This window comes from Schistocerca gregaria, chromosome 9 (genome assembly GCF_023897955.1).
Source record: "Schistocerca gregaria isolate iqSchGreg1 chromosome 9, iqSchGreg1.2, whole genome shotgun sequence".
Lineage (NCBI taxonomy): Eukaryota > Metazoa > Arthropoda > Insecta > Orthoptera > Acrididae > Schistocerca > Schistocerca gregaria.
In genome coordinates, this window is record NC_064928.1 from 236,405,134 (window position 1) to 236,428,809 (window position 23,676).

The window sequence follows — 23,676 nt, forward strand, 5'->3', positions numbered from 1 at the left end:
GAACAGACGTCATATGTGGTTCCAGAATCCTTCATGAGTCTCAAACATCTACAGGGTGTCCCAGCTATCTTGTCCATCCAAAATATCTATGGAACAATAACAGTTATTGGAAAACAACTTTCACCGGTATCAATGTAGGGCTGGGGACCATGAATGTACATATTTGGAAACATTCTCAAATGAGAGCATGTGTGTTTTTTACACAAACTTATATTTATTTAAATGGACCTCCTATATTTTTTCTTCAGCAATCCATAGCATGACACACATACACATTGGCGTTAATTGCATCACAATATTCCCATTACATCCCGAGATACTGTGACGCGAAGTTGACGCTTGAAACACCCGACATGCGCTGCTAGCGCACGTCCTGAGGCTCAGGCGTGAACCCCATACTGCCCGTAATCGCGATGTGATTGGCAACTAAGTGTCCCTCTTGGTAAGTATGGAGGTGTGATTACACATGTCAATCACATCGCGATTACGGGCAGTATGGGGTTCACGCCTGAGCCTCAGGACGTGCGCTAGCAGCGCATGTCGGGTGTTTCAAGCGTTAACTTCGCGTCTTAATATCTTGCGATGTAATGGGAATATTGCGATGCAATCAACGCCATTGTGTATGTGCTTTGTCATGCTGTGGATTGCTGAAGAAAAAATATAGGAGGTCCATTTAGAAAAACATAAGTTTGTGTTAAAAAAAAAAAACACATATGCTTTTGTTGTAGAATGTTTGCAAGTATGTACATTCATGGGCCCCAACCCTACATTGATGCCGGTGAAAGTCTTTTTCCAGTAGCTGTTATTGTTCCATAGATATTTTGGGTGGACAAGATAGCTGGGACACATTGTATAATCTTAGATGTCTGTACTTGTGCCTGCCTTGTGTGGATGCATTGTAACACGTATTTGCATATCCAGGCACATAATACTCTTCATGCCTGTTTGTCATTTACTGCACGATACCTTGACGGTGTTGCAATCTTAACACACAACAGTGTAGTTCAGTGGCATACACAACTGCCTCCTGCGACAGGCTTACTGCGAGTACTCACCAGACAAAGTCATCCCTCTCGCAGCCGCATGGCTCCATCTGGACCATCCTGACGTAGTCGCGCCCGCTGTAGCAGTTGCTGTGAGGGGTGCGCCGCTCAAAGGTCTCCTGCATCCCCATTACGCACGGCATGTGACCGACATGGTCCGTGCTCGGCGACCAGAACTTGTAGTCATCCTTGGTGCAGTTGTACTCTGTAAAACGGGAAGATTAAACAGCTGTGTATTTGCCTTCTTACACAAAGTATAGATGCAAAACCACACACAACAATACATTTCAACACTACAAGGAAATTTTTTACAAAGTAGCTACTAAAATTAGTTAGTTTTCAAATTAGTTTTGGGATACTGCAACAGTATTTTCCACCACATTAGAAAATCTATCCATCTCAATTGTGCACATAGAATGGCAAACAAATACTGATGGTCCATTGCTTTTTTTTTCTTTTGCAAATTGTTTAAGCTAAAGGCTTTTTGCATCACATTTGTTGGCTTCATTAACTCACAACCGAACTGTCAACTGTCAACTTCCAGCCTACACTTCGGGCAAAGCTGCAGATTACTCCATCACCACAACCAGATGTATTTAATTTCACATTCGCTGGCTTCACCAACTCACAACATAACTGTCACCTTCCGACAAAACCTACACTGCAGGCTAATCTACAGATCAATCTGCCACCACAACAACGTTTTAATGCTTTCAACTTCTTTGGCTTTGCCATCCTAAAACAAAAATGTGAATATACACATCAATAGATGACATGTCACCAGCCATTAGCTTGACATCACTGTTGTTGGCTTGAGTTCATTCTGGTCATTATATTTTTCTTTTTTCCTGCAATTCAATAACTATCAATTTAAACATAAAATTCATAATATATATGCTAATTATCATGCATCTAATCATCATTTTTATGAAAAATTTGTGTTGTCTTATTTCTTATCACACACTGCACAAAAATATCAGTTTTCATTGCAAATGTCAATTCTTAATTACCAGTCATTAATACAAGATTCACAACCAAGATTTTATATTAAAAACAAAGATTCCAAGACTTACCAAGCGGGAAAGCGCCGGTAGATAGGAAAAATGAATAAAACACACAAACATACACACAGAATTTGAGCTTTCGCAACCAGTGGCTGCTTCGTCAGGAAAGAGGGAAGGAAAAGGAAAGATGAAAGGATGTGGGTTTTAAGGGAGAGGGTAAGGAGTCATTCCAATCCCGGGAGCGGAAAGACTTACCTTAGGGGGAAAAAAGGATAGGTATATACTCGCACGCGCGCGATGGATGTGCGTGTGCGTGTGCGTGTGCGCACGTGTGTGCGTGCCGTGCGTGGACAATGTTCAAGAATTTTTTGAACAGAACTCATTGTGTCATTTCTGTCTGTCTGTCTGTCTGTCTGTCTGTGTGTGTGTGTGTGTGTGTGTGTGTGTGTGTGTGTGTGTGTGTGTGTGCGTGTGTGTGTGTGTGCGCGAGTATATACCTATCCTTTTTTCCCCCTAAGGTAAGTCTTTCCGCTCCCGGGATTGGAATGACTCCTTACCCTCTCCCTTAAAACCCACATCCTTTCATCTTTCCTTTTCCTTCCCTCTTTCCTGACGAAGCAGCCACTGGTTGCGAAAGCTCAAATTCTGTTTGTGTGTTTTATTCATTGTGCCTCTCTACCGGCGCTTTCCCGCTTGGTAAGTCTTGGAATCTTTGTTTTTAATATATTTTTCCCATGTGTCAGTTTCTTTCTATTCTATGTCACAGTTCAGAGACATTCATCTTTGTTTAAAAAACTGAATACACCAGGAAAAACACACTGGGTCCCCCACATGGCAGGCGAACAGTCTACCACAGAGCCACACTGCTTTACTGTATGGAAGATAGTCGGAAAATACCAAAGTCAATTTTTCTGAGAATTGTCGCATCAACTCTGTTTTGAGGATTGAAAAGAAAAAAAAAGAAAAAAAAATTGGTGTGGTCTCCTGGTCAGTACCCTTAGTACTGGGGCAACTGAATGACATTCTCACTGTCCTACCTGCCTCTCACTGTGCCCAGAATGTGAAATAACATGCCCAATATTTTCCCCATTTCCCACCATGGTACTCCATAGCCCATCCAATCCACAAAACATTTTTATTTAGCCTTTTTCCATCTCTTCTCCCAAACCTATTCCGTATGACTCACAGCACTGTAATTCACCTAGATACAACATCTGTCTCATAAATTCTTCCATTTCATCTACTCAAGTCCCATCACAGGCATTTAACAGCACTCCACATCGGCACCACCACTAACTAACTGTCTGTCAGCACAAATGGCACTGTCAAACTGAGACCGAGAAACAGCCAGATCATCCAGCTGCCAAATGTGCTTTACAATGCTGTGCACCTCATTTCAGCGACCAATTCACACCCAGCGCTACCTGTGTTCTTCACACTGGCATCAGCTTTTACAAACTGGGTGGCTGAGAAATGTCCCTACAACATATCCTTTGTTCCCATAAGCCCCCTAGCCTCAAACTTAAAGCTAGTCCCTTTTGTCCACCTGCCCCTTTCCCCTACTTCAGTACTGAACATGTCTTCTATCCCACCAACACAACTGCACCACTCTTTCCCCTTATCTTCTTCTCTCCTCTGCCTTTTTGCCCCCATCGCACAGCCTCCTGATGCAGCACACCATCCTGCCCCCACCATGTCGCTGCAAACTGCCACACACAGCACTACCGATCCATGGCTCTGTCTACTTTTAAATGTGCCTGACCACCACTCAATGCAATGTGGTGAGTAGCAGTCTATCCTAATTGATATAGTTATTATTTCATCCCAGATTCTCCATCATCTTATCGGATGCATAACTGTTCTGTTGGCTTACAACAATGCATATGCAACTACTTGACTCTCATGTTGGTTAACATAAACCAAACAGTGAAAGAAATTTCTTCTCAAGCCGAGCAGTTTCAATAGAAGCTTTCTATCATCATCTAATCTTCATAAATTTATAATGAATACAATCAATCACATAGCAGGAATACATTCCACTCATAATATAGCTAAGCACATTGGTTTGTTACTAATAAGATGGTGAAATTATACAATACACATGACAACAAATGTGTTGCTCAAGTGAAATGGCATAGGTGTAAAATGTAACACGATAAACCGACAATGTAAAGGTACCATGTTTCAGTTTGACGTTACACTTTACAGCTATGCCATTTCACTTCAGCAAAAAAAATTGTTGCCATGTATGTTTTATATTTTCATCTTATTACTGACAAATGAATATGCTTATGCTATATTATGGGTGGAATGTGCTCCTTTTATGTGATAGATAAGTATTCACTTTAAGTTTCCGAAGAACAGATGATGACAGCAACCTTCCGTCTAAGCCAGTCATCATGAAATACATAATATTTAGCAATATCGGCCTCAGAACAATTTTTTTTCTATTAGACTGACAGATCGCGCCCCTCACATAAACGTGTATAATCTATATGGACTTCACATTTCTTCACATATAGTACCTACATACTCCATATGTAAAAACAATGTTTTCCCTGCATACACAGACTTTTCTAAATCTTGGACATCCAATATTACACCGAGGGATGCACACTGGATGCAAACACCACCTCGAGCACAAGGACGTATAAGATGTTCTATTCATCAAGTCTCTGAGTATTCAATTTTTCCCTGCAGAATTTTGTCAGCAATAATTTTACCATGCACCTACGATCAGAAACAATGCTACGAAGGCAAGGCACATTATTGTAATTAACACTCATGAGAGAGAGTGAGAAATGAATCAACTATATGATGTCTTGTCATATTACAGATGTGTGACACACCAAGCACATCTAACATTAGTGTAAAAACTTCCAAATACATCCATTGAAAAGGTAGTGAGATTATGCATACAAGCTGTCTCAACTATAAGAGCATTTTCTCTTTCATTCCACACATTATGTGGGGAGAGAGGCAGTACAGAAGACATCAGCTGGTTTCTCATTACAAACAAAAGTAGTTGTTAAGTTCATGTGCTCATCATTTCATTTCATAGCGTGACCACAAGTTAGTCTAGTAGAGTATGAGGTGTAACAACATATCCTCTGGTACTATTCATATCAGTAAACACTTGTTTTAAGGTCTTCTCCACCAACTCGCCCTGTTCAGTCCATGTTGCATTTATTGTTCTCTCATTATCCCCAGTAATAAACACTGTTAAACCAAATGCATAATTAGACTAATCTGGGATTGCTGTAATGAATGATCATGAAAATGTGCAATATTTTTTGGGGATAATTTAATCAACAAAATCCAGAAACAAAATTGAAATAACTGTAAAACACCAGATAAAATTCACTAGATGACAAAGAGGGATACAGGGTCAAAAACACTTCAGATACATGTATGGTACTGTGCCATGAGGATTTCAGTGCGCACCATAACAGCAAACTTGGACCTACAAGAAACAAATTAATTATGTAGCTTTATTTTTTTAGGTAACAGTAAAAACTTTCTGACTACTCCTGATATGTCGTACAGTTGAAGATACAGCCATACAAAACCATCCAGTGCCTTAGCAGCAGTAAGTGTATTGTTATCCAGCAAGGACATTTTGGCACTAAAATGAAATTTGTAAAAAAAATGCTATGGTAGTACGTAACCTACAGGATATTCAGAAACACACTCACTGAAAGCTTTCTGCAGATCAGCCTTGATGATAAGCCATCGCAGCTGCTGAGGTCCCGAGCCGAACATGGTGAAGACTGTCGTGTTCTCGCCTGGCTCTGTCATCAGGCCGTACATGCGCAGATCCTGGTTGTAGAACTGCTCCGTGTGCCACGTGAAGCCCTCGTCAGTCGAGTACAGCATTTCCCGTGTCTCCCCTTGGGCTTTGTAATACTTCACTGCTACCATCACACCGCCAAAATCTCCCATGTTGAAGAAATAGTAATCCTTTAGAACCTGTGACATCAAGTGCATTCCATATGTTAGTCAGAAAAAGGCTTTGTTTATATTGTAAATAGTGGTAAAAATAATTAATGAATTTTTTGGCTGTTCCTCAACAGGAAAATTTGATTGCTAAGAATAAATTGTGCACTTTAAGGCTGAAAAGTGACAAATATTTACAAATGCAATGTTTATCAAATTTAGTTTAAAACTGAAAAAATTGCAAAAAGGTAGAAAATGAACAAGATTGGACCTGGGTTAGTTGAAGGAATCAAGGGTTGTAGAGAGTTTCAGAAGGAGCATTAGGCAACAATTAACTGGATCAGGGAAAAGGAATACAGCAGAAGATGAATGGGTAGCTGTGAGAGATGAAATAGAGAAGGCAGCAGAGGATCAAATAGGTAGAGAGACGAAGTCTAGTAGAAATCTGCATCTGTGGATATCACAGAAAATACTGAATGTAATTAATGAGAGGAGGAAATAAAAAAAAGGGGGAGGGGGAGGGCTCCTATCCTCAATTTGCTCCTCAAGACAACCTCTGCAACCCCTCTATGTTTTGCAAATATATAGGGAAAAAGAAAAAAAATCTGCTCCAATGGGTGCATATATCGACACAAACCTGGCGCCACGTGAGTCCTGCATCTGTGCTGATGAAAACTCCAAAACGTCCCTTTAGTGAAGTTCCAAGTGTTCCAGTTGCCATAATGATGCCCGGTGCTGATTTTGATGTCATCAGAGGAACTGTTCGTGTTTCAGGGTTCAACTGAGCAAACTTCTGGGTGAGATGAAGAGAACAGCCTCGACTCTAAAAAAAGAAAAGGGAAGTCAGATCATAAACAGTGTCAAAGTTGAAGGGGTAGATTACACGTGGAAGCATAAATCACTCATACAAATAAGGGGTTGGAGTGGTAAATGTCACAATTTTCAGAAACCATGAATAATGAAACTAGATTTTATCAGTTTACATAAGTTACATTATTGTTTGTTCAACTACACAAATAAATTTTATACCATAATATGAGTCTTATTTTATTATTTTTCAACTTGATCAAGAAACTTAGTTCCAGTACAGCACTTCTGGGTGCCGCACCGCGGTTGTGAAGTGGGGCCGAGGCAGTTTCAGATAAGTTTTTACAGTCTGACGATAATTGATGGATTTGTAGGTTTAGCTTGACGATGTCCACTACGGACAAACAATATTTACTGTTATTTTGAAGAAGGTTGGGTTATCCAGACTGAAACCTAGGTAAATTATAGGTGAACGGTGCAACTGACGCTGTTGGTTATTAAAATTAAAATTAATGCTGGAATGGTTCCTGTGAAAGGGCACGGCTCACTTCCTTCCCTAATTCACAGAACTGAAGACCCTGCTGTTTGGTACCCTACAACCAACCAACCAACCAACCAACCAACCAACCAGAAAATTGAATCGGCAAATCAGCTGAACACTCAAAACAATGAAACACAGTAAAAATATCAAATTAATACTAACGCAATAGGAAAAGTTAGAAATGTCAGCACATTTCACAGCACAACAGATATCCACTTGAAATTTAACTTCATTTTAATGCACATCATGCCAAGTTGAGCCTATTACTAACATGCAATCAAACGCAAACTTGCCAGCCCACATTTGTGCATTCTGATAGTAGTTTGCTCACCACATCACAGCTGATGTTCCTGCCCTGATCATCAGTCAAGGGTGGTGTGAGTGGCCTCCAGCGTCCTCCCATATCGAAAGTGATGAACGTAGACAGGTGCTGTGTATTTATTTCCGGCACCCGCCCCCCTCCGTGCGGTGAGGTGGGTACGTGGACCTGGGATGCGATGTAGATCCCGCGAAGACCTTCCACTCGGTGAAGGTCGGCAAATGCTGTATCTGTTGCACGCCTACAAAAATTTAGATTAATTTATGACTGAAAAGAAGTGCTACAAAATATAAGAGTTGTTATTCTCAGTGAAAGTAATAATAAAACAGCAAGTTTAAATGTGTTGCATTATACGTGGAGAATGGTACCCCCAGCACACTAGCGCTCTCTCTCTCTCTCTCTCTCTCTCTCTCTCTCTCTCTCTCTCTCCCCCTCTCTCTCCCTCCCCCCCTCCCCCCCCCCCCCCCGCCCCACCCTCTGGGGGCAAACCACAATAAACATTTATTGTATTTGTGGTTTCAGTTACATATTTGCTGAAAAATAAAGGGCAACTTTAATTAGGTAATCTGGTAACCACAGAATAGACAAAATTCCTTATTTCTTTGTATTCACATTTTCCTACGTAACATCTTTAGGCAACTGCTTAAAATATGTTAGTTCAAAAACATAACTCTTCTACCAAACTTGGATTATAGGCCGTGTGGAAATCATTGCAATATCTTTTATTACTGTTTTTATTTTTTATTATATACTGTAATTTATTTGATAATTGGCATTTTACTGGTTATTAACACCATTAGAGATAAAAGTTATTCAACATAGGAAGAAAGCGATGCTGAGCAACTCATACTTTCAGAAGTCACTGATGTGGCAGTAATTGTGTGTGGCAATTCAATGAGTCTACTTGTGCCAAATATATCACAACAAAAAAGACCTAGACAAGTATGATACACACAATGTTTCACAGTCAGCCCACAAGGTTCTTTACACACATTGTTTCGTTTTCTTTCCCTCACAATTTTTTTAATACTCATGTGCTATGGCTCAAAGGGCTCTGAGCACTATGCGACTTACCTCATGTGCTATGAACTTGTAATATATCAGAATTCTTTAGGTGTGTTCTTAGATACTTGTCATTCCAAAGTAGACAGATCTTAATTTCTGACATGATGTTGTTGTTGTTATTGTTGTGGTCTTCAGTCCAGAGACTGGTTTGATGCAGCTCTCCATGCTACTCTATCCTGTGCAAGCTGCTTCATCTCCCAGTACCTACTGCAACCTACATCCTTCCGAATCTCTTGGTCTCCCTCTAGGATTTTTACCCTCCATGCTGCCCTCCAATACTAAATTGATGATCCCTTGGTGCCTCAAAACATGTCCTACCAACCGATCCCTTCTTCTAGTCAAGGTGTGCCACAAATTTCTCTTCCCCCTTATTCTATTCAATACCTCCTCACTAGTTATGTGATCTACCCATCCAATCTTCAGCATTCTTCTGTAGCACCACATTTCTAAAGCTTCTATTCTCTTCTTGTCCAAACTATTTATCGTCCATATTTCACTTCCATACATGACCACACTCCGTACAAATAATTTCAGAAACAACTTCCTGACACTTAAGTCTATACTCAATGTTAACAAATTTCTCTTCTTCAGAAACGCTCTCCATCATCAGTTATTTTGCTCCCCAAATAGCAAAACTCCTTTACTACTTTAAGTGTCTCATTTCCTAATCTAATACCCTCAGTATCACCCAATTTAATTCAACTACATTCCATTATCCTCATTTTGCTTTTGCTAATGTTGATCTTATATCATCCTTTCAAGACACTGTGCATTCCTTTCAGCTGCTCTTCCAGGTCCTTTGCTGTCTGACAGAATTACAATGTCATTGGCGAACCTCAGTTTTTATTTCTTCTCCATGGACTTTAATTAACACTCTGAATTTTTCCTTTGTTTCCTTCAATGCTTGCTCAATATACAGATTGAATAACATCGGGGAGAGGCTACAACCCTGTCTCACTCTCTTCCCAACCGCTGCTTCCCATTCATGGCCCTTGACTCTTATGACTGCCATCTGGTTTCTGTACAAATTGTAAATAGCCTTTCGCTCCCTCTATGTTACCCCTGCCACCTTCAGAATTTTAAAGAGAGTATTCCAGTCAACATTGTCAAAAGCTTTCTCTAAGTCTACAAATGCTAGAAATGTAGGTTTGCTATTCCTTGATCTTTGTTATAAGATAAGTTTTAGGGTGAGTATTGCCTCACGTGTTCCAACATTTCAACGGAATCGAAACTGATCTTCCACGAGGTCGGCTTCTACCAGTTTTTCCATTCGTCTGTAAATAATCCATGTTAGTATTTTGCAGCTGTGACTTATTAAACTGATAGTTCGGTAATTTTCACATCTGCCAACATCTGTTTTTTTGGGATTGAAATTATTATATTCTTCTTGACGCCTGAGGGTATTTCGCCTGTCTTATACATCTTGCTTACCAGATGGTAGAGTTTTGTCAGGGCTGGCTCTCCCAAAGCTGTCAGTACTTCTAATGGAATGTTGTCTACTCTTGGTGCCTTGTTTCGACTTAGGTCTTTCAGTTGTCTGCCAAACTCTTCACGCAGTATCAGATTCTCCCATTTCATCATCTACTTCCTCTTCCATTCCCAGAACGTTGTCTTAAAGCACATCACCCTTGTACAGACATTCTATAGACTCCTTCCACCTTTCTGCTTTCTCTTCTTTGTTTAGAACTGTATTTCCATATGAGCTCTTGATATTCATACAAGTGGCTCTCTTTTCTCCAGAAGTCTCTCTAATTTTTCTGTAGGCAGTATATATCTTACCCCTAGTGAGATAAGCCTCTACATCCCTACATTTGTCCTCTAGATTTCCCTGTTTAGCCATTTTGCATTTCCTGTCGATCTCATTTTTGAGACGTTTGTATTCCTTTTTGTTTGCTTCATTTACTGCATTTTTATATTTTCTCCTTTCATCTGTTAAATTCAATATATCTTCTGTTACTAAAGGATTTGTACTAGCCCTCGTCTTTTTACCTACTTGATTCTCTGCTGCCTTCACAATTTCATCCCTCAAAGCTACCCATTCTTCTTCTACTGTATTTCTTTCCCTCACTCCTATCAATCGTTCCCTAATGTTCTCCCTGAAAGTCTCTACAACCTCTGGTTCTATCAGTTTAGCCAGATCCCATCTCCTTCAATTCCCACCATTTTGCAGTTTCTTCAGTTTTAATCTACAGTTCATAACCAATAGATTGTGGTCAGAGTCCACATCTGCCCCTGGAAATGTCTTACAATTTAAAACCTGGTTCCTAAATTTCTGTCTTACCATTATTTAATCTATCTGAGACATTCCAGTATCTCCAGGCTTCTTCCATGTATACAACCTTCTTTAATGATTCTTAAACCAAGTGTTAGCTATGATTAAGTTATGCTCTGTGCAAATTCTACCAGGCAGCTTCCTCTTTCATTTCTTACCCCCCTTCCATATTCATACCACGTTTCCTTCTTTTCCTTTTCCTACTATTGAATTCCGGTCACCCATGACTATTACATTTTCATCTCCCTTCATTATCTGAATAATTTCTTTTATCTCATCATAAATTTCATCAATCTCTTCATCATCTGCAGAGCTAGTTGGCATATAAACTTGTACTACTGTAGTAGGTGTGGGCTTTGTATCTATCTTGGCCACAATAATGCGTTCACTATGCTGTTTGTAGTAGCTTACCTGCATTACTATATTCCTATTAATTATTAAACCTACTCCTGCATTACCCCTATTTGATTTTGTATTTATAGCCCTGTATTCACCTGACCAAAAGTCTTGTTCCTCCTGCCACCAAACTTCACTAATTCCCACTATATCTAACTTTAACCTATCCATTTCCCTTTTTAAATTTTCTAACCTACCTGCCCAATTAAGGGATCTGACATTCCACACTCCAATCCGTACAACACCAGTTTTCTTTTTCCTGATAACAATGTCTTCCTGAGTAGTCCCCACCCGGATATCCGAATGGGGGACTATTTTACCTCCGGAATATTTTACCCAAGAGGATGCCATCATCATGTAACCATACAGTAAAGCTGCATGCCCTCGGGAAACATTACGGCTGTAGTTTCCCCTTGCTTTCAGCCGTTCGCAGTACCAGCACAGCAAGGCCGTTTTGGTTAGTGTTGCAAGGCCAGATCAGTCGATCACCAGACTGTTGCCCCTGCAACAAGTGAAAAGGCTGCTGCCCCTCTTCAGGAACCACACGTTTGTCTGGCCTCTCAACAGATACACCCTCTCCATTGCGGTTGCACCTACGGTACGGCTATCTGTATCACTGAGGCACGCAAGCCTCCCCACCAACGGCAAGGTCCACGGTTCATGGGGAAGAATTTCTGACAAGAGTAAGTAAAAAGATAGAATCATCTCTAATGACCTAATCACAGATGGGACATTAAGCTCTATTAACATTCTAAAATGAAGGAAGTTTAGTGTGTAATACCCCAAGTTTAACATGTACTAACCCAGTCAATGAGAGATTGGGCAACCGAAGCCTGATGTTTAATGCCTGTCTCGAATGAATACATTAGAAATTGAGCACATGTGATACACGGCAAAGGTGAGAAGAGAAAACGTCAGATCTTTTTCAAAAGAAAGCATTCACCTTCATAGATTTAGGAAAACAAAGGAAAACCTCAGTCTGGAGGCCAGGTGAGGACCTAAATCCCATTCCAGCTAAATAACTGTAGCCAATCTCAACCATTGCAACACCTTAATGCATTAGACTGGACAGAACAAAAATGGTTGTGTGCTTTAGAAAGGAACTACCACCACATTTTCTTTCAGCAATTGAGGCAAACATAAATCTGTATCACCAGTTAAAGACTTGGACCATGAGAAGTAAATATGTAACCATTATGAAGTATTGGAATGCAAATACAACACAACATACTTGTAAGCTCCATTTTCCTGGCTACAAACTTCTTTTTAAAATTTTTGCTGGTTTTCTGCTGCAACTTAAGCCTCTTACAGAACGGTGGGGTAAAATACTTAAACTATGCAAACGCTGTTTATAAATCAATGTGACGGAAGATACCTCTGCGTACACAGTATGGTAAACCAATGTTTCTCTTCAGTCTCCCGACAAATTATAACTGGTGCTATCAAATACAAGGGGACATTACTATGCAATCAGCTATTTTTAAGTGTAAAATACATTGAAGTAATTTTTTAAGATTATTTTACTCTCTGTGTAATATTTTTAAATATTTCACATCTATGAATCAATCTTTGCATATCGCAATGTCATTCTGTAACAGAGCAAGGCTGATCTATCCACTTGCTCTATACCACTACTAACAGTGACATTATTTTCTTACTTTGTTTAATCTTGTTTTATGAATACAGTGAGATGACAAAAAAAATCATGGGATACCTCCCAATATTGTGTCAGAACTACTTTTGCTTGGTGTAGAGCACCAGCTTGACGTGGCACTGACTCAACAAGTTGTCTGACGTCTCCTGCAGAAATATTGAACCACACTGCCTCTACAGTCATCATTTGCAAAGTGTTGCTGATGCATGATTTTGGGTACGGACTGACCTCTCGATTATGTCCCATAAATGTTCAGTGGGATTCATGTTGGACAAACTGGATGGCTAGATCATTAGTTCACATTGTCCAGAAGGTTCTTCAAACCAATCTTGAACAATTGGGGCCCACTGAGATGGCACATAAAAATTCGTCATTGTATGACTATAAATGATCTCCAAGTAGCCAAAAATAACCACTTCATGTCAATGATTGGTTCAGTTGGACCACAAGGTCCAATCTGTTCCATGAAAACACAGCCCACACCATAATGGAGCCACCACCTCGCTCAGTGACTTGACAACCTGGGCCACAGTTTTGTGGGGACTGTGCCACACTCCAACCCTGCCATCATCCCTTACCAACCGATTTTGAGATTCATCTGACCGGGCCACGGTTTTCAAGTCATCTACAGTCCAACCAATATGGTAACAAATATAGGAGAGGTGCTGCAGCTGATATCGTGCTGTTAGCAAAGCCACTAGCATCAGTCACCTGCTGTAATAGTCCATTAACACCAAATTTCACCAGACAGTCCTGACAGATACATTCGTTGTACATCCCACGTTGGTTTCTGCAGTTATTTCACACAGTGTTGCTTGTCTGATAGCACTGTCAATTTTATGTGAACAATGCTGGTCTTGGTCATTAAGTGAAGGCTGTTGGCCACCATGTTGTCTGTGGTGTGAGGTAATGTCTGGAATTTGATATTCTCCACATACTCTCAACACAGTGGATCTTGGAATATTGAATTCCCTAATGATTTCCGAAATGGAATGTCTGATGCATCTAGCTCCAACTACCATTCCACTTTTAAATCCTTAATTCTCATCGTGCATCCATAATCAGGTTGGAAACCTTTCCACATGAATCACCCGAATACAAATGGCAACTCAATCAATGACTTGCACTTCTATATCTTGTGTACACAATACTGACACTATGTGTACATCTGCATATCACTATCCTGTGACTTGTCACCTCAGTGCATATGATAATTACACACAACGGTTGCTTTCTTATTTCAGCAGGAAAAGTTCCATTTTTCACCAGGTAATTTCTAGATTCCTGATGCTGATAATCTGATTGGCTTACCCAGAAATGATTCTTACACCAAGGGGCCCATAATTTGAACCGTGGTACAAACGTGGAGACAAAATTAGGAGTGAGTTAATAAATAATTTTGACTACAAAAATATACTCAGAGCAAAAGCCTCACTTTACCCTTCTCAGCCAAAATTTTACTTTTTGAAGAACCATTTATTTTGAAAGCTGTTTATTGTCAAAAGATCATTTTTTAAGAATGTTCAATTCTAAAGTAATGATTATTTCCAAAATTCAGATGGATAGTTTTGTAACCCTATTTTTAGGACATCAAAAATGATCGCTTTTATTAGCAAAACTTGCTAGTCAGTCACTTATTCGATCCAGAAAATTTCATTTTTTCCGTAAATTTGGATGAGCTCTGAGACAAAGACAAGCAAAGTGGATGTAAGTTACACTAGTCACACCCAGATGACAACTTTCACTGGATACAAAAGCATGCACAGGTGCATCAAACCTATCTTCAACCTGAAGGCAATCGCCACCACCAACACCACCACCAGTATATTAGGAATTACTGTTCAACATTACTTACTCAAGCCACGAGTTCTTCCATGAACTACCAGGGAAGTAGCAGAAGAAGTTATCGAGTGAAAGAGAGTAAACGCTGGCATCGGCATTGCGCGACGCGTAAAGCGTGGGCAGAATATCCAGATGGCTGGCCACCACAAACACATCTGTGCCGCTGACGTCTGCAATGTAGTATCCGGTGTGTGGTGATATTGTCCTGTCGAACTGTGCTTCCTTGAATGGCGCTCCACGGTATGACACCATCAGACTAACTGCTGTTGTCTGCAGAGAAAAAGTTATATTTTTAAATGTTTTTAAAGCTTTAGAGTACTTTGCAATAATTCTTACATTTTTTAACGTAAGTAATGCAAGACAATTGGGTTGCCATCACTGGGTGAGGTATTATCAATGTTTAGATCAAACAAATGGATCAACGTGAAATTATTCTTCTAATGCGAGTGCCTTGTCAATAAGAGCAGATAATGGTAAGTTGAAGGGGATACTGTTAATACCAAAAGCACAGTAGTATTGCTTCAAAATACAGGAAAGGAATGTATACTTCACAAGCTACACAGAACTTGAGGGGAAAATATCAGTTTAAATAATGAGTCTAAACCTTTTAAAACTTTTTAAAAATGGATTAGACACTAAGCATTCTATCAGCTGCTTTATACTGTACTAGCAGCAGATGCACTTCCTATTGTCAAGACACCATGTTATTAGCTTACATTAACCTGCACTTCACTGACACAATAGTAACCTGCTATCCTTATGTGAATTGTATGTTGGTGGTATTAGAATTGTTTTGTAGTCAGCTTTGATTGCCAGTTCTCTGAATTTTCTCAACAGTGTTCCACAGAAGGAACAGTGTTCCACAGAAGGAACAGTGTTCCACAGAAGGAACAGTGTTCCACAGAAGGAACAGTGTTCCACAGAAGGAACAGTGTTCCACAGAAGGAACAGTGTTCCACAGAAGGAACAGTGTTCCACAGAAGGAACAGTGTTCCACAAAAAGAACATTATCTTCCCTCCAGGGACTACCATTTGATTCCACAAAGCATCTCCGTAACACTCGCATGTAGACTAAATCTATTGGTAACAAATCCAGCAGCATGCTTCTGAAATGCTTTGATGTCTTCCTTTAACCTCACCTGGTGGTGATCCCTAACACTGGAGCAGTGTTCAAGAATGGGTTGCAGTAGCATTCCATACGCAGTCTCCATTACAGATGAACCACACTTTCCTAAAATTCCCTCAATAAACTGAAGTTGGCCATTCACCTTTTTTATTACCGTTCTTGCAAGATCATTCCATTTCATACTACTCTGCAACATTACATCTAGGTAACTCATGCGAGTGCCCAAGCAGTTCAATACTAATCCTGTACACTAACATCATGGGATTGTTCTTCCAACTCATTACCTTTTTTTATACAGAGAGCGATCTACTCATCACACCAATTAGAAGTTTTGTCTAACTGATCTTATATCCTATTACAGTCACATAATGATGACACCTTCCCATACACCACAGGACAATCAGCAAGCAGCAGCAGTTCACTACTCACCCTGTCTGTATATATTGTGGCAACTCCTACCATTCGCCTCTACTTGTAGCAGCAGTTGACAAGCTTCACTGACTGAACACCAGTTATCAGCAAAGCTCCTGCCAGCCAAGGTACCACCGCGTCTCCCCAACATCATCATTGGTCACTTCTGCCATAAGTAGAAATTAGGTTGTCACAATTTCTGGAGTCGCACATACTGAACAATAGCTCGAGCAGTCCCTGTCCTGGCTTCGACACAGTAACACTTCCTGGCCACGCTCTCGGCAGCTTGTTTCACACATCATGTGGCTCACGACATCAGCTGCCACCCTTTGCTGGAGTTTGTAGCTGACAGCAGTATTTTGCACCCACGAACAGTTTCAATGTCTTTCCACAGTCCAGTTAACGAGAGAAGTACTACTGCACCACCTTCGTGAGCTGTGTTCCCTCGAGGTATGTTCCTTGACTGCATCTCCACAAAGTCTGATGCTGGACACCCAGTTGACGCCTGCCGCCCCCCCCCCCCCCCCCCCCGCTCTATCATCACCTGGATTATTGTGTGCAGAGTAGTGTACTTTAGTGCAGTGAAGTACAGCGAGTGCCATAATACCAGGCATGTTATTACCATTCTATGCCCGTTTGTTTTGGCTGACCTTTACCATCAAGCACGCCACTGAAGTAAGTCTTCTTTTCAACCGTGCTGGCTCCCTTGACCTCCAGATGAGCCCATCATACACTCAAGGTTTGCACCTTCTTTCCCTTGGATACATAAGACTAGTGTACGGATATCGTGCAGCAAATCCCTTTGTTCTCCTCCTCAACACTTGACTTCTCGCACCACCAGATGACTTTGAACAAAGTATTAAAAAGTGCATTATAGTCTGCACTGTTCAAAGACTCGCCACAAGCAAGGACCCCCCCTCCTCGATCAAGAGCTTGTAACCCGTTAAATTTTGTTGCAGTTGTTAGCTTTTAGGGGGAAAAAACAATCATCTCACAAACCATCACACGTACCTCTTTCAGTAGCCTAATTATTTATTGTTGTTGTTGTTGTCTTCAGTTCTGAGACTGGTTTGATGCAGCTCTCCATGCTACTCTATCCTGTGCAAGCTGCTTCATCTCCCAGTACCTACTGCAACCTACATCCTTTTGAATCTGCTTAGTGTACTCATCTCTCGGTCTCCCTCTACGATTTTTACCCTCCACGCTGCCCTCCAATGCTAAATTTGTGATCTCTTGATGCCTCAAAACATGTCCTACCAACCGATCCCTTCTTCTAGTCAAGTTGTGCCACAAACTTCTCTTCTCCCCAATCCTATTCAATACCTCCTCATTAGTTACGTGATCTATCCACCTTATCTTCAGTATTCTTCTGTAGCACCACATTTCGAAAGCTTCTATTCTCTTCTTATCTAAACTAGTTATCGTCCATGTTTCACTTCCATACATGGCTACACTCCAAACAAATACTTTCAGAAACGACTTCCTGATACATAAATCTATATTCGATGTTAACAAATTTCTCTTCTTCAGAAACGCTTTCCTTGCCATTGCCAGTCTACATTTTATATCCTCTCTACTTCGACCATCATGTTACTTTGCTCCCCAAATAGCAAAACTCCTTTACTACTTTAAGTGTCTCATTTCCTAATCTAATTCCCTCAGCATCACCAGATTTAATTTGACTACATTCCATTATCCTCGTTTTGCTTTTGTTAATGTTCATCTTATATCCTCCTTTCAAGACACTGTCCATTCCGTTCAACTGCTCTTCCAAGTCCTTTGCCGTCTCTGACAGAATTACAATGTCATCGGCAAACATCAAAGTTTTTACTTCGTCTCCATGAATTTTAATACCTACTCCAAATTTTTCTTTTGTTTCCTTCAATGCTTGCTCAATATACAGATTGAATAACATCGGGGAGAGGCTACAACCCTGTCTCACTCCTTCCCAACCACTGCTTCCCTTTCATGCCCATCGACTCTTATGACTGCCATCTGGTTTCTGTACAAATTATAAATAGCCTTTCGCTCCCTGTATTTTACCCCTGCCCCCTTTAGAATTTGAAAAAGAGTATTCCAGTCAACATTGTCAAAAGCTTTCTCTAAGTCTACAAATGCTAGAAACGTAGGTTTGCCTTTTCTTAATCTTTCTTCTAAGATAAGTCGTAAGGTCAGTATTGCCTCACGTGTTCCAACATTTCGACGGAATCCAAACTGATCCTCCCCGAGGTCTGCATCTACCAGTTTTTCCATTCGTCTGTAAAGAATTCGTTTTAGTATTTTGCAGCCGTGGCTTATTAAACTGATAGTTCGGTAATTTTCACATATGTCAGCACCTGCTTTCTTTGGGATTGGAATTATTATATTCTTCTTGAAGTCTGAGGGTATTTCGCCTGTTTCATACATCTTGCTCACCAGGTGGTACAGTTTTGTCAGGACTGGCTCTCCCAAGGCCGTCAGTAGTTCCAACGGAATGTTGTCTACTTCGGGGGCCTTGTTTCGACTCAGGTCTTTCAGTGCTCTGTCAAACTCTTCACGCAGTATCATATCTCCCATTTCGTCTTCATCTACATCCTCTTCCATTTCCATAATATTGTCCTCAAGTACATCGCCCTTGTATAAACCTTCTATATACTCCTTCCACCTTTCTGCCTTCCCTTCTTTGCTTAGAACTGGGCGGCCATCTGAGCTCTTTGATATTCATACACTTGGTTCTCTTCTCTCCAAAGGTCTCTTTAATTTTCCTGTAGGCAGTATCTATCTTACCCCTAGTGAGATAAGCTTCTACATCCTTACATTTGTCCTCTAGCCATCCCTGTTTAGCCATTTTGCACTTCCTGTCGATCTCATTTTTGAGACGTCTGTATTCCTTCTTGCCTGCTTCATTTACTGCATTTTTATATTTTCTCCTTTCATCAATTAAATTCAATATTTCTTCTGTTACCCAAGGATTTCTAGCAGCCCTCGTCTTTGTACCTACTTTATCCTCTGCTGCCTTCACTACTACATCCCTCAGAGCTACCCATTCTTCTTCTACTGTATTTCTTTCCCCCATTCCTGTCAGTAGTTCCCTTATGCTCTCCCTGAAACTCTGTACAACCTCTGGTTCTTTCAGTTTATCCAGGTCCCATCTCCTTAATTTCCCACATTTTTGCAGTTTCTTCAGTTTTAATCTACAGGTCATAACCAATAGATTGTGGTCAGAGTCCACATCTGCCCCTGGAAATGTCTTACAACTTAAAACCTGGTTCCTAAATCTCTGTCTTACCATTATATAATGTATCTGATACCTTTTAGTATCTCCAGGGTTCTTCCACGTATACAACCTTCTTTCATGATTCTTAAACCAAGTGTTAGCTATGATTAAGTTGTGCTCTGTGCAAAATTCTACTAGGCGGCTTCCTCTTTCATTTCTTAGCCCCAATCCATATTCACCTACTATGTTTCCTTCTCTCCCTTTTCCTACACTCGAATTCCAGTCACCCATTACTATTAAATTTTCGTCTCCCTTCACTATCTGAATAATTTCTTTTATTTCATCGTACATTTCTTCAATTTCTTCATCATCTGCAGAGCTAATTGGCATATAAACTTGTACTACTGAAGTAGGTGTGGGCTTTGTATCTATCTTGGCCACAATAATGCGTTCACTATGCTGTTTGTAGTAGCTTACCCGCATTCCTATTTTCCTATTCATTATTAAACCTACTCCTGCATTACCCCTATTTGATTTTGTGTTTATAACCCTGTAGTCACCTGACCAGAAGTCTTGTTCCTCCTGCCACCGAACTTCACTAATTCCCACTATATCTAACTTTAACCTATCCATTTCCCTTTTTAAATTTTCTAACCTACCTGCCCGATTAAGGGATCTGACATTCCACGCTCCGATCCGTAGAACGCCAGTTTTCTTTCTCCTGATAACAACATCCTCCTGAGTAGTCCCCACCCGGAGATCCGAATGGGGGACTATTTTACCTCCGGAATATTTTACCCAAGAGGATGCCATCATCATTTAATCATACAGTAAAGCTGCATGTCCTCGGGAAAAATTACGGCTGTAGTTTCCCCTTGCTTTCAGCCGTTCGCAGTACCAGCACAGCAAGGCCGTTTTGGTTAATGTTGCAAGGCCAGATCAGTCAATCATCCAGACTGTTGCCCCTGCAACTACTGAAAAGGCTGCTGCCCCTTTTCAGGAACCACACGTTTGTCTGGCCTCTCAACAGATACCCCTCCGTTGTGGTTGCACCTACGGTACGGCCATCTGTATCGCTGAGGCACGCAAGCCTCCCCACCAACGGCAAGGTCCATGGTCCTCACTAATTTGCATGTCTCTATAAAAATGTTTGATCTTAGGAGTACAGAATGGAACCTTTAAATCATTCCTTCAGTATCTTAAACTTTTATTACTAAGTTCACTTTATGAGAATCACTTGTTGAGAAAGTTGCAAAGTAACTGAATAGCTCAGACTGTAACAAACTGCCATTATAACGTTTACCTTTTCTTATGAGTAGAAGTGCAGTTTATTTTGTAAGCTGTGTGTTTATTTTTGATTTTTAGACACCAGCTGTTTTACTACAGGAATGGAAGTGAACTGTTTCTGTTTTCTTCAGTTTTTCCCCTTCAGGAACTATCTCTGGCATGAGCTGACAGCTCAGTTAAAATAACGAACTGCCTCATTGATCAAAACAGCAAAAGTGGCAGGAAAGAAAAGAAAGTACACAGATGTTACTCACTGATGCACATTCGAACTGAATGTATTAATTGTTCACTCGGCTGCAGTGGTATCACATTTATTCAGAAGAAGGTACATTACACACTGAAACTACAAGAATCTATAACAATCCATATGGAAAAGTGGCATAAATGAAATGGTGTATGAAATCACAGGAAGCTCAAAACATGCAAACAGGCCATAATACACAAGCAACCTCATTAATGACTCAAGTAATTGCAGCAAATTACTAGTGGTATGGACACCACTCGACAGTACCAAACTGTAACACACTGTCAGTAACCAGTGATCAAAATATTGTTTTACTTGGTCTTACAGTAGCCAGACATATAAATTTAAAGGAGAAATAAATAGCAATTGCTATAATTTGTATGACATATTAGATCCCCATAAGCAAACATTTTCTTTTGCTCAGCATTTGTTTGAGGTGACCTCTGTGCTGCATATTTTCTACTTTTTAGTTTGAAGCTATTTCATTTATACATACAAATAAAAATCAAATTCTTTATAAAATGATTTGCCTAAAAATAATACATGAAACAGATTAGATAAACACTTGACACATCTCATTTGTTGTACAAGATTTCCAGCATTGTTGAAAGGTCCACCATATGTTTCTCCCATCTGTTTTAATTCTTCCTTTCAAACAAATAATTTCACAAAACATTTGAGTGATTTTTTCTCTCTTCCTTTCTTTCTTTAAAGTTTTGTTCAGAATCCATGATCTTATTGACATCTCCTTGCTTTACTAGTGTCTTCTATTCTCCAAATGTCCTGAATTTAGTACTTGATTTGAATGAAACCATTCTGATACTTAAAACATCAGAGTAATGTAACTTTTTATATGCAAAATAGATGGACCTTGAAGAAATGAACTTTTTGACATTTCACTTAAATAGGTGGCAGCAGTTGTTCATGTAATATTTCATATCAATAATTAAGTTTTTCTTAATTACCCTGATTACTTTCAAGGAATTAAATAAGTTTTTGTGAAACTAGGTCACATGCTGTTCCACTCTATATGCCTGATATATTTTTTAAATGTCGTTGTTGTTGTTGTTGTTGTTGTGGCCTTCAGTCCTGAGACTGGTTTGATGCAGCTCTCCATGCTACTCTATTCTGTGCAGGCTTCTACATCTCCCAGGACCTACTGCAAACTGCATCCTTCTGATTCTGCTTAGTGTATTCATCTCTTGGTCTCCCTCTACAATTTTTACCCTCCACGCTGCCCTCCAATGCTAAATTTGTGATCCCTTGATGCCTCAGGACACGTCCTACCAGCCAATCCCTTCTTCTAGTCAAGTTGTGCCACAAGGTTCTCTTCTCCCCAATCCTATTCAATACCTCCTCATTAGTTACGTGATCTATCCACCTTATCTTCAGTATTCTTCTGTAGCACCACATTTCGAAAGCTTCTATTCTCTTCTTGTCCAAACTATTTGTTGTTCACGTTTCACTTCTATACATGGCTACACTCAAAACAAATACTTTCAGAAACGGCTTCCTGACACTTAAATCTACGTATTATCGATATAAACAAATTTCTCTTCTTCCGAAACGCTTTCCTTGCCTTTGCCAGTCTACATTTTATATCCTCTCTACTTCAGCCATCATCAGTTATTTTGCTCCCCAAATAGCAAAACTCCTTTACTACTTTAAGTGCCTCATTTTCTAATCTAATTCCTTCAGCATCACCCTACTTCATTCGACTATATTCCATTATCCTTGTTTTGCTTTTGTTGATGTTCATCTTATATCCTGCTTTCAAGACACTGTCCATTCCATTCAATTGCTCTTCCAAGTCCTTTGCTGTCTCTGGCAGAATTACAATGTCATTGGCGAACCTCAAAGTTTTTATTTCTTCTCCCTGGATTTTAATACCTACTCCGAATTTTTCTTTTGTTTCCTTCAATGCTTGCTCAATATACAGATTGAATAACATTGGGGAGACGCTACAACCCTGTCTCACTCACTTCCCAACACTGCTTCCCTCTTTCATGCCCCTCGACTCTTATAACTGCCATCTGCTTTCTGCACAAATTGTAAATAGCCTTTCGCTCCCTGTATTTTACTCCTGCCACCTTTAGAATTTGAAAGAGTATTCCAGTCAACATCGTCAAAAGCTTTTTTTAAGTCTACAAATGCTACAAATGTAGGTTTGTCTTTCCTTAATCTTTCTTCTAAGATAAGGCGTAAGGTCAGTATTGCCTCACGTGTTCCAACATTTCAACGGAATCGAAACTGATCTTCCACGAGGTCGGCTTCTACCAGTTTTTCCATTCGTCTGTAAATAATTCGTGTTAGTATTTTGCAGCTGTGGCTTATTAAACTGATTGTTCGGTAATTTTCATATCTGTCAACACCTGCTTTCTTTAGGATTGGAATTATTATATTCTTCTTGGAGTCTGAGGGTATTTCGCCTGTCTCGTACATCTTCCTCACCAGATGGAAGAGTTTTGTCAGGACTGGCTCTCCCAAGGCCGTCAATAGTTCTAATGGAATGTTGTTTACTCCCGGGACCTTG

The 23,676-nt window shown here is 40.1% G+C and overlaps 1 protein-coding gene across 1 annotated transcript in view; it reads right to left on the reverse strand.

The window, feature by feature from the left end:
• The window catches only part of LOC126292248 (sortilin-related receptor-like), a 177,653-nt gene that overhangs the window by 123,417 nt on the left and 30,560 nt on the right, over positions 1 to 23,676 (reverse strand). The window contains exons 5-9 of the mRNA XM_049986146.1: positions 14,893 to 15,149; positions 7,663 to 7,891; positions 6,621 to 6,806; positions 5,743 to 6,016; positions 1,056 to 1,248 (exon numbers count right to left, since the gene is read on the reverse strand). Coding sequence (XP_049842103.1) covers positions 1,056 to 1,248; positions 5,743 to 6,016; positions 6,621 to 6,806; positions 7,663 to 7,891; positions 14,893 to 15,149 — 1,139 coding nt within the window. The remainder of the gene's footprint in view (positions 1 to 1,055; positions 1,249 to 5,742; positions 6,017 to 6,620; positions 6,807 to 7,662; positions 7,892 to 14,892; positions 15,150 to 23,676) is intronic.